Source organism: Musca vetustissima, unplaced genomic scaffold (assembly GCF_032173495.1).
Source record: "Musca vetustissima isolate MV318-11 ecotype Yass unplaced genomic scaffold, APGP_CSIRO_Mvet_v1 utg30100, whole genome shotgun sequence".
Lineage (NCBI taxonomy): Eukaryota > Metazoa > Arthropoda > Insecta > Diptera > Muscidae > Musca > Musca vetustissima.
Window position 1 is genome coordinate 27,721 of NW_026887516.1, and position 12,546 is coordinate 40,266.

General features: G+C 35.2%; 1 protein-coding gene across 1 annotated transcript in view; it reads left to right on the plus strand.

Moving 5' to 3' along the window:
- The first annotated feature begins 284 nt into the window (after positions 1 to 284).
- LOC133335068 (protein scabrous) overlaps positions 285 to 12,546 on the plus strand; it is a 40,780-nt gene continuing 28,518 nt past the window's right edge. The window contains exon 1 of the mRNA XM_061543370.1: positions 285 to 970. Coding sequence (XP_061399354.1) covers positions 285 to 970 — 686 coding nt within the window. The remainder of the gene's footprint in view (positions 971 to 12,546) is intronic.

Consider the following 12,546-nt stretch of genomic DNA (forward strand, 5'->3'; position numbering starts at 1 on the left):
CACGCACAAATTACCAACACTGCGACGCGTGGTGTTGTGAGTGATTGATTGATTGTGTTAGGAATTCAAACGAAAAAAAGGAAAAGGATTACACGGAAGAATGGTGACTATATAGAAGTGTCTGAAAGGAATTTTGAAAAAAAAAAATTGAATTAAAAAGAAAAAGAAAATAAAAAATACTAAACAATTAAAAAAAAGTTATAATAAACATAAATACGAAAAAAGCAAACCCTTGAAGTCATTGTGACAAAATGTTAAACGCGTACCGGTATCTGGGGCTAATTATGCCCATAATTGCTTTACAACTCTTAATAACGTCCGGTTTTGCCGGCTGGTCTGAGGCCAGCGTTATCATCGATATGAATAACATGTTGCGCGATACCTCAACGGAATCAATGAACACAATGCCCTCGACAATGTCATCGATGGCAGCAACCGCGTCCTCCTCCTCCTCGGCGGCCTACGAACATCGACAAATGACCGAAAATATTTTGCGCAGCGACAACGATGGCACTGATGATAATGGCCTGTACAACAGCTACAATGAACCCAGTGCCGAGCTGTTGCGTTTTGTCGATGATGATGACAGCGACAACAGTGAGGATGCAACAGATTCTGATTATGTCCAGGGTGGATCTGCAGATAACAGCGTTGACAATGAAATCCATTTGCCATCGCGACAAAGCCGCCAATCCAACACGAACAACATCCATGATGAGGATGACAACGACAATAACAACAACTCATATATGCAGTCATTATCGTTAAGAGATCAGGTCCGTCTATTATCAAAACAATTGAATGTTTTAATGAATCGTCGCCGCGAGGATTATGAGCTACTGGAACGTAATTTACGTAAATCTCTAAGGATAACGCAGGACAAACATTCCGATGCAGCAGCAGGAGCACAGGATGAACAAACAAACCCGAATAATGATTTGGATTTACGCAAAGAAGTGGAAACATTAAGGTTAGTAGATAGATGGTGACAAAAAAGAGCTCCAAAGCCCTTGGGTTACATTGAATATTTTCGTGAATTAAAGTGTAATTAGAGGAGGAATGCTGAAGAGGGGAATTGAAGTCTCAGACGAAGCATTATTCTACTTACTTGGCGTATTTCAGAACATAAATGAATGATAGGTAGTTATTTAAATTTTTAGAAAAAAAAACATTATTTGCAAGGAATCATATAGGTGGATGTTTCTTAAAAATAAGGCGTTACACAACTATGTTGTCAGGGTATTATAGCTTTGTGCAGCCCCAACGTTTGTAAATTGGTCCTAAAACCCACCTTTATGTATACCGATCGTCATATCTCGACTGGTTGAGTCGATCTAGACATGTGTGTCCGTCCGTCCGTCTGTCCACTATAATTTGTAAACACGATACAGGCCACAGTTATGGACCAGTCTTCACGATACGCATATAAGATGGGTTCCGGGCAATGAAGACCCCTATTGTTTTTGGTAAAGATCGGTTAATATTTAAGAGATAAAATGGACAAAATACTTAATCTTTGTCGGTTTTTCTTGTCGTTCTAGAGGCCACAGTTATGGCCCAAACATCCCGAATTTTTACATGGAGAAGGAAATCGGGCCAAAGAATAAGCATGGCTGTCTTGATAAAGAATGATCAATGATCGGGGTCCATTTGACCGGCTAAATGGACCCCGACTTTTGTGTGAAAAATTACAAAATTTGTATTTGCGGAAATATAGCGCTGATCGCTTTGAGATGTTCCATGAGTATCCAGTTATGGTCAAGGACAACGCCTATAATTTGCGATGATAATCAGATAATAATTTTGTGATGAAGGGGGCCGAAAACATATTTTTTGTGTTTTTTTTCGATTCGATCTATAGAAAATCTATAGGATATGACAGTGTTAGGAAGAGGTGCAGTTGACCTCTAATCGGTCAAGAGGGTGGAAATATCATGAAATAGTGCACAGGCTCGGAATAAAATCCGCAGAAAGTTAGAGTTCCGTGGTAGTGGTGTAGTGTATCGTAGGGTCGGCCACGTCCGACTATATTTTTCAAGGGTCAACTGTAGGCGTGGATTTTTTAAATATTGTTAGGGCGTGGAATTTTTTAAAATATTTTTTAGGCATCAACTTTAAGCGTGGATTTTTTATAAATATTTTTTAGGGGTCAATTGTAGGCCCGGATTTTTTAAATATTTTTAACGGGTTAATTGTAGGCGTAGATTTGTTTTTAATATTTATACCCTTCACCACACTGTGGTACAGGGTATTATGTCTTTGTGCATATGTTTGTAACAGGCAAAAAGAAACGAGATAGACACATGGTTCCTTTTGAGAATATGCATAGAATCACTTTCTGAGTCGATTTACGCATGTCCGTCCGTCCATGTATTTTTGTGAACAAAGTACACGTCGCATTTATGATCCGATTTGGATGAAATTTGGCATAGGTCACTTATTTAGCCCAAGGACGAACCCTATTGAAAAAATCTGTTCAGATTTAGATATAGCTCCCATATATATTTTCGTCCGATTTAATGTAAATGATGCACCGAAGTCTCTATATATCTCTCGATTTGCACGAAATTTGGCACAGTGCAATGAATTAGGTATAGAGTGATGTGTGTTAAGTTTCCTGAAAATCGGTTTTGATTTAGATATAGCTCCCGTATATATTTTCGTCCGATTTAATGTAAATGATGCCCCAAAGTGCCTATATATCTTCCGATTTTCACGAAATTTGGCACAGCGTAATGAATTAGGTCTAGAATGGTGTGTGTTAAGTTTCGTGATAATCGGTTCGGATTTAGATATAGCTCCCGTATATATTTTCTTCCGATTTAATGTAAATGGTCCACCAAAGTCCCTACATATCTTTCGGTTTGCACGAAGCGAAACAACGTAACGAATTAGGTCCAAAATGATGTGTGTTAAGTTTCCTGGAAATCGGTTCAGATTTAGATATAGCTTCTATATCTGACCAAATGAAAAATTTAGTCTCGGTTGCAGAATGGCATGTTTATGGGTCCAATTTCATTTAACTGGTGCTTTAAAAATGCGTCATCTGTTAGGATTCATCTGTTGAATATATCCAAAGTTGTGAAGGGTATTAGATAGTCGGCCCCGCCCGACTATACTACTTTTCTTACAGGTTTTTAGGTATTGATATATTCGTTGCAGAGTGCGGCAATAACGTTGCTGATCCTTTGAAAAAAAAAATCCAGTTTATTAACTTGAATTCCATATCCTTCCAAGTGGCTTTCCTTCAAACACGTTTCCCCAATTTATGTCCGAAATACATTTCTATCCCTTTCAAAACATATCGATTTCCGCACAGAAAACCCAATCAATAAACCCAAATACAATTTCTGATATTGTTCCCCCTTTTTGTTGTTGTTGTTGCTGTTGCCTAACCCTAACAAATTTGTATTTAAATTGTTGCAATTTCGTTTTCGCTCTCATATTTCCTCTACCAAAAAAAATGAGGAAATTCCGCCTAAAGGAACAGGGCAGACCGACAGGCTGTTGTTGTGTCCAAGTTGATTGTTATTGATAAGTATTGGCTTATAAATGTTGGAAATGGCTTAAGCTTTATTGCTGGAGGTGTTGTTGTCGGAGCTTTTTGCTCTCCGCTTTGATATAGACAAACTACTGTTATATTGACTTTGATGGACATTTATTGATGGAGAAGGATAGGGGGATTATGTTAAATCATGCATAATTGAATGAAAACCCCTCAAAAAAATGGTAACGTCAGATGTTGGCCAATATATGTGTATGTGGGTTTTTAGGTTATATGTGTTGGTAGGAAATTAGGAGAAAAATGAGAGTGAAAGGAAGTCATATTTAATGGAGGGATATATCGGCTTTAAAAGTGACATGAATAAATGAACAATTTTCTTTTAATTGGCAGATTGAAGATTTGGCCAATATGTGGGTATACCCATTATTGGTTGTAACTAAATCCCCAAAAATTAAATATATATATTTCCAAAGGGTCCATAAGCTATATATACACCATATGATAATTTCGAACTACACAAATAGCCTATTGTCCCACAGGGTACCCAACCACAGAACATAGAATTTCATATTTACGTTGAATTGTATATCTCATGTCCATATTTATATATGAGATCCTCCCCAAAAATTACATTCATACATCCCAGTTATTGGGATGTATTCTTCACATTCCGACCTCTTACTTAACTCAATTGTTATTGAGAAGCTCCAAAAAACCATTCATGACCATAAGTCAACAGCTACAAGACAAAGAGAATTTTTATTAAATCAACTGAAAAGATGAATTGACAAAATGAAAAAAAGGATTTACAATACAACACTACCAACAATAACAACAGCAAAGCAGAGAGGGAGAACAATTCATTGGAATTTGTAATGAAGAGAGGAGAAAGTTGGCTTATCCACAAGGCAAGTAGATAAATGAATAAACGAATGGGTGAATTAAAGGCCTGTGGTTACATATGGTTTACTGGGAAAGTTGATTTTCATGGTTATGGGATTTCACACACACACACACACATACGAGGAAGTGGATATTATTCTTGTTAATATTAAAACAAACGAAAAAGAATATGTAGTTTGGTCGGAAACCAATATTGGATTTATTTTGGTAATTTAATGGGTGGAAATGTACAGCATGGTGGATATTTTGTAAACTACAGGATTTTTATATTTTGTCAGAGGCTCTTATAAGTGTCAGCTTTTATTTAATATTTTGTCAAGGGATGGATTTGTTATAAAATATTTTTTTAAGGGTTATACACAGTTATGGCTTTTTAAAAATATTTTTTTAATGGTTCACCACAGATGTGGATTAATTAAAGTATTTTTCAATGTCTACTACTAGGCGTGGATTTCAAAAAATACTTTTCAAAGTCTACTATTAGGCGAGGATTGAAAAAAATACGTTTCAAAGTCTACTATTAAGCGGGGATTTAAATTTTTTTAAGTCTACTACTAGGCGTGGATTTAAAAAAATAATTTTCAAAGTCTACTATTAGGCGAGGATTAAAAGAATATACTTTTCAAAGTCTACTATAGGGCGGGGTATTATTTTTTAAGTCTATTATTAGGCGAGGATTACAAAAATAAATTTCAAAGTCTACTATTAGGGGAGGATTAAAAAAACTACTTTTCAAAGTCTACTATTGGGCGGGAATTAAAATTTTGTTTAAGTCTACTCTTAGGCTTGGATTAAAAAAGTACTTTTCAAAGTCTACTATTAGGCGAGGATTAAAAAAATACTTTTCAAAGTCTACTATTGGCCAGAGATTTAAAATTTTTTTAAGTCTACTATTAGGTGTGGATATAATTTTTTTTTTTTTTCAAAGTATACCATTACGCGTGAATTTAAACAATTTTAATATGTGAATTAAAAAAAATAATTTTTTAATGTCTACTATTAGGCGTGGATTTTTAAAAAATATTTCTTCCAAGCCTGCCATTAGGGTTGAATTTGTATACCCTACACAACTATGTTGTCAGGACATTATAGCTTTGTGCAGCCCCACGAGTTTGTTACGCCGCGAAATATTGGTCCTAGACCCACCTTTAAGTATACCGATAGTCATATCTCGATCTAGGCATGTGTGTCCGTCCGTTCGCCTGTCCATTATAATTTGTAAACACGATACAGGCCACAATTATGGACCAATCTCCACGAAATTTTGCAAGTAGAATGGGTTCTGGTCAATGAAGGCCCCTATTGTTTTTGGCAAAGATCGGCTTATATTTAGGGGGGTGGAATGAACCAAATACTTAATTTTTGTCGGTTTTTCTGTTCGCTCTAGAGGCCGCAATTCTGGCCCAAACATCGCTGATTGTACCCTTCACCCCACTATGGTACAGGGTAATATGTCTTTGTGCATATGTTTGTAACAGGCAAAAGGAAAGAGAGATAGACACATGGTTTTGAGAATATGCATAGAATCACTTTCTGAGTCGATTTACGCATGTCCGTCTGTCCGTCCGTCCATGTATTTTTGTGAACAAACTACTGGTCGCATTTATTATCCCTAAATATCTTTCGATTTGCACGAAATTTGGCACAGCGTAATGAATTAGGTCTGGAATGATGTGTGTTAAGTTTCCTGAATATCGGTTCAGATTGAGATATAGCTCCCATATATATTTTCGTCCGATTTAATGTAAATGGTGTACCAAAGTCCCTATATATCTCTCGATTTGCACGAAATTTGGCACAGCGTAATGAATTAGGCCTAGAATGATGTGTGTTAAGTTTCGCGAAAATCGGTTCACATTTAGATATAGCTTCTATATCTGACCAAATGGAAAATGTTGTATCGGTTGCTGAATGACATGTTAATGCATCCAATCTCATTTTAGTGGTCCTTTAAAAATGCGACGTCTGTTAGGATTCATCTGTTGAATATACCCAGATGAATCCTACTATACTACTACTTTCCTTACTGGTTTTTACATGGAGAAGGGAATCGGGCCAAAAGAATGCATGTCTGTTTTCATAAAGACTTTTGTGTTAAAAATGACAAAATTTGTATTCTATAGCGAATATTTTTACCCTTGAAAGATATAGACCCGAAAAGTTGATAGTATATCCAAGAAGAGTGGTTGACCTTTAAATTGATACCAATTATATTGTCGTGTGTATTCGGATGCGGGAGTTACACTTAAATATTTACAGGTGCTTACGTATTGAGATATTATTTAGTAACCCATTGCCATACTAGAGGGCGAAAATATAGCGCTGATTGCTTTGAAATTTTTCCATGAGGTTCCACAAATGGTAAAGGACAACGTGAAGATTAGATAATAATTTTTGGATGAAATGGACCGAAAACATAATGTTTTTGTGTTTTGTCGAGTGGAGCTTAGAGGCCGCAATTATGGCCCAAGCATCGCGAATTTGTTCTTGGAGAAGGGGATCGGGCCAAAGAATGCATGCCTGTTTTCATAAAGATTGGTCAGTATTAAGCGGGTCAAATGGACCCAGACTTTTGGGTGAAAAATAACAAAATTTGTATTCTATAGCGCATATATTTAGACCCGAAAAGTTGGTGTATATCCAATAGGAGTGGTTGACCTTTAAATTAATACCAATTATATTGTCGTATGTACGAGTCGATATGCTCCAATTATAAGCCGAACATCAGAACACTACCGACGGTGAAGGGAATCTGGACAAGTATATCGTTAGCTAAAATGCAAAAAGGCGTAACTAACAAAAAATTGAAAATTGACTTTTTGAATGAATATTGTGAATGTCAATAAACTACATGTGTTGACAAAGTCAATTTCGATTTTCAATTTTTTGTTAGTTACGCCTTTTTACATTTTAGCTAACGATATATAAGGGCTGTACAGAATATTAGTAATATTCGGAAAATATGTCAATGTGAGGAATAGGTGCTTGTGACCTCTAATCTGGAATATCACGTCCAAGCTCGGAATAAACATCCGCAAAAAATTAAAGTTCCGTGGTAGCTGTGTAGGGTATCGTATGGTTGGCCCCGTCCGACTATACTGCTCCGCTCACTGGTTATTAAAAGATTTTCATTTAGGAGTGGACCTTTAAGTACATATTTTTAAAAGCCTACATTTAGGAGAGAATTAAAAAAAGGATTAGACGTGACATTCTATAGCTGACACCCTATTTCTCTCTTTATCTTTCGCTACCATTCACATATTTCAATTTGCTCAAACAATAATTAAATTACACACACTCAAATATATTCCTCAATATATATAAAAGTTACATTTGCGAAACTTTACCATTAAGATCTCACTTTCACAAATTTGAATTTGGAAAAGTTTCATTTCATAGCTTAATTTTGTGGCTTTGACAACCACCAACTGGTGGGATTCCTTTTTCTTTTTGTTTTGCTACAAAAAAAAAAAAAAAAGAGAAAATTTTTTAATGAAAAATGAAATGAAAATAACGAATACTGTTCTAAGAATTTTATATGTCTTTATTTTTCTATGGCATAGCATTGCGGCGCGGCGTAAGCAAAACAAGTAGAGAAATTTAAAGCATACTTTATGGAGTTACTTAACAGAAGAATAAAAGAAAAAAATATTTTTTATGTTATTTTATTACAAATGTGATGGCATTTCATTTCATTGAGGAGATGAAAGAGGGGGATAATAAAAATAAGGATTTATTTTGTTTTTTTTTTTCATTCTAAGGCTAAAGGGATTAAACTCATTGAACCACTTAACAAAAGGATTTTTTTCATAGAGTTTCATCTCCTATGCTTTTTTTGTTGTATTTTTCGAAATTGGTTTTTATAAAACTTTGTTTTCCGAACAATTCATTTTTCATTTCACAATATCTCATTTCGTAGAGTGAGTGCAGTGAATGAGTTCGATGTTTTTTTTTCCTTCTTATTTTTTCCCTCAACAAAAGGTAGCTTTGTCGATGAACTTTTTTCTCTAAAAAAAAGTTATTAAACATACTTTAGATTAAAATTCCAATAACCACAACAAGAACAAAAATTGCTATAGATTTTTTTCCAGTTTCCTTGTGGTAAGAAGCATTTTTTTGTTAAACGAAAATTGCTTTTAACCAAAAATGTAAGAGAAAAAAAACGTAAAGGAGGAGAACGTGCAGGAATAGAGAAGGGGTATATTCACAGGAGCTATTATATCAAGGGCTTCTCAGATCTCTTCAAACTTCATCAAACTTGTTATTTCAGAAAAATTTGAAACAATTTAATATGTTGGCCATATATCATAGGTAACAAATGTTTTGGCCAGAGGATGATGGTTGGTTTGCTGGCTGGCTACTTGGTTGGTTGGTTGTTGAAAGGAAACGGAAAACAATAAAGCCTGGGACAAAAAAAACGGAAAATGAACAAAGCAACGTAATGCATATCCCAAAAAATATAATAAAGGAAAAGTTATTGAGTTCGTTATTTTTTTTTGCCATACCTTTTTGTCGAATTCAAATAATAAAACGGATATAGTACCATGGGGGACAGTTAGACCTAAAAAAAACAAAATCATTAAAAAAGGAAAACAAAGCAGCAGAAGTGGAATTAAATTTGAATAAATATTTATTGATTAATAGGGTTGCCAAATGCATATTTTTCAAGAGCCTTAACCCGAATAGCACTGTAATTATTTTTTTTTTTTGAATTTTGCGATGAAACTTTTAGCGTCTCTAGAATGTGGGTCACTGAATTCAAAATTTTGATTTGTATCCTTTTTTCTTATCAGGATAATCGACGGGATCAATTCTTGGGCTGTGACCAGGTGTTCACAGTAGCACTGCTCTGGTACATGTTTTTTAGATGATTTATTGATCGTCTTATGAGTGTGATCATATGTTCACGCTAGCACAGCTCGGATTAATTTCACATTTTTGTAAGGAACTAACATAAGCGTAGATTGATTAAAATATTTTTTTCAAAGAACTAACGTAAGCGATTTTTATTAAATATTTTTTCAAGCACCCAACATAAGCGTAAATTAAAACCAGAGAGCGGACCAGTATAGTCGGACGGGGCCGACCATGCTATACCCCACACAACTACCATGGAACTGTAACTTTCTGCGGATTTTTATCCAAGCCTGGGAAATATTTCGTAATATCTACACCCTGTTGCCCGATTAGAGGTCAACAGCACCTTTTCCTTGCACTCACTGGCATATTTTCCGAATATTACTAATATTCTGTACAGTCGTTCTAATTACTTATCAAGATTCCATTCACGGTGGGTTGTGTTGTGATGTTCGGCTTTCAATTGTGGCCTATAGATCGACTCGAAAAAACACCAAAAATTAAGTTTTCGGTTCACTTCATCCCAAATTTTTTATCTGATCATCACAGAAAATTATAGGCGTTGTCCTTGACCATAACTGGATCCTCATGAAAAATATCAAAGCTATCAGAGCTATATATAAGCCCTCTAGTGTTGTTATGGTTTACTAAATAATATCTCAGTACGTAAGTACCTGTAAATATTTACGTGTAACTCCCACATCCGAGTACATACGACAACATAATTGGTATTAATTTAAAGGTCAACCACCACTATCAACTTGTCGGGTCTATGTCCTTCAGGACTAAATATATATGCCATAGAATACAATTTTTTCATTTTTCACACAAAAGTCAGGGCCCATTTGACCCACTAAATATTGACCGATGGATGGAAACAGGCATGCTCATTCTTTGGCCCAATACCCTTCTATACACTATCAACTTATCGGGTTTATGTCCTTCAGGAGTAAATATATATGCCATCGAATAAAAATGTTGTAATTTTTCACACAAAAGTCAGAGTCCAATATTGACCGATCTTTGAGGAAACAGGCATGTTTGGGCCATAACTGTGGCCACTGGAGCGACCAGAAAATCAGACATAAATAAAGTTTTTGGTCCATTTCATCCCCTAAATATTAGCCTATCTTTATCAAAAACAATAGGGGTCTTCATTGGCCAGAACCCATCCTACATGCAAAATTTCGTGAAGATTGGTCCATTACTGTGGCCTGTGTCGTGTTTACAAATTATAATGGACAGACGGATGGACGGACACACATGTCTAGATCGACTTAGCTAGTTGAGATATGACGATCGGTATACTTAAAGGCGGGCATAGGACCAATATTTCGTGGCGTTACAAACTCTTGGGGCTGCACAATGCAATAATACCCTGACAACATAGTTGTGTAGGGTATAAAAAGTTGTCAAGGACCTTAGCGATGCGCAGATTTTTTAAAATATTTATTTTCCAGCCCCTAATATAACCGTAGATTTTTTTTTAATTTTATTTCAAGGACCTAACATAAACGTAGAGTTCTTAAAATTATTTTTATAAAGAACTTGAATTAAACGTAGATTTTTTAAAACTTTTTTTCCAAAGTTCTTTCTTCCGACATAGCAACCCTTCCTTCCCACTCCCCAAAACAAATTACCAAACAAATAAAGTTATTCCTATTGAAAAGTCCTTCATAACAACAATACACTTCGAATTCTAATGATGCATAGCACAAAACAAACCTCGGCAAGTGGTTCCTGAAAATTTAGTTTTCGTTTCATTTATTTTTATGTTCATTCTCCCCTGCCACATCACCATGATTTCATGATGACCTTTTTTTTTGTTCGAAGATAGGGATAATTTGTTGATTTTTAAATAAGAGCGAAAACAAAAATTGAATTATAATTCACCAAAAGGGTCATTTAATTGAGGAATTTTTAAATATTTTTTTCTTCTTCTTCTTGTGCTGAAAAGCACCATTGGAAAATGAGGATTTTTTCCAATTATTTCCCTAAGGGACAAAAAAAGGATAATAGAGGACAAATGTACAACGGACACCTGTAGCAACTGGCATCGATGGAATTTAAATAACTTTTTAATATTATTAAATAACTTCCGATAAATAACTTCTGAAATATATCTGAAAAAATATTTTTAAATAATCCACGCTTTTTTGGTATCCCTAAAAATATTTTTAAATAATCCACGCCTTTTTGTTATTCCTTCATCTTTGGTGGAGACTTAAAAAATATTTTTACAAAATCCAAATCAAAACCAATAAGGAAAGCAGAAATGTCGGACTGGGTCGACTATATGATACCCTTCACCACTTTGGGTATATTGTACATATGTATCCCCTCCAAAGAACATACGCAAGACTTTCTGCAAACTATGATAATTTTAATTTCATTCGTGCAGATTTAAAGTCGACTTCGTTCCATGGGACAAATTTATGAAAAACGACTTAAAACAAAATTAATACACGTTATTCGGTCGCGCACTGTACAAATTTTAATTTCATTCAGACATCCCTTCGAAATACATACGGAAGCTATGACAGCATCTACAACAATTTCAACAAAACGCAATAACGTTATTCAAGTCTCAACTTGATACGTTGTGCAAAAAATCGTGTTAATCGGTCAAACATTAGAAGATTGGTGCACCATTTATGTAAAATCGGACGAATATATATGTATATGTGGGAGCTATATCGAAACCAAAATCGATTTTTCCGAAACTTAGCACACATCATTCTAGACTTAATTCAGTACGCTGTGCCAAATATCAATCAAATCGAAAGTTATATAGGAACTTTGGTGCACCATTTACATAGAATCGGAAAAAAGCTATATATGGAAGCTATATCTAAATCTGAACCGATTTCCACGAAACTTAGCACACATCATTCTGGACCTAATTCAGTACTCTATGCCAAATTTCGTGCAAATCGAATGATATATAGGGAATTTGGTGCACCATTTACCTTAAATCGGACGAAACTCTATATGGGAGCTATATCTAAATCTGAACCGATATTCTCGAAACATGGCACACATCATTCTGCACCTAATTCAGTACTCTGTGCCAAATTTCATGCAAATCGAAAGATATAGAGGGACTTTGGTGCCCCGTTTACCTTAAATCGGACGAAAATATATATGGGAGCTATATCTAAATCTGAACCGATTTTTCCCAATTTCAATAGGGTTCGTCCTTGGGCCAAATGAGTGACTTGTGCCAAATTTCATCCAAATCGGATTACAAATGCGACCTGTACTTTGTTTACAATTTAACA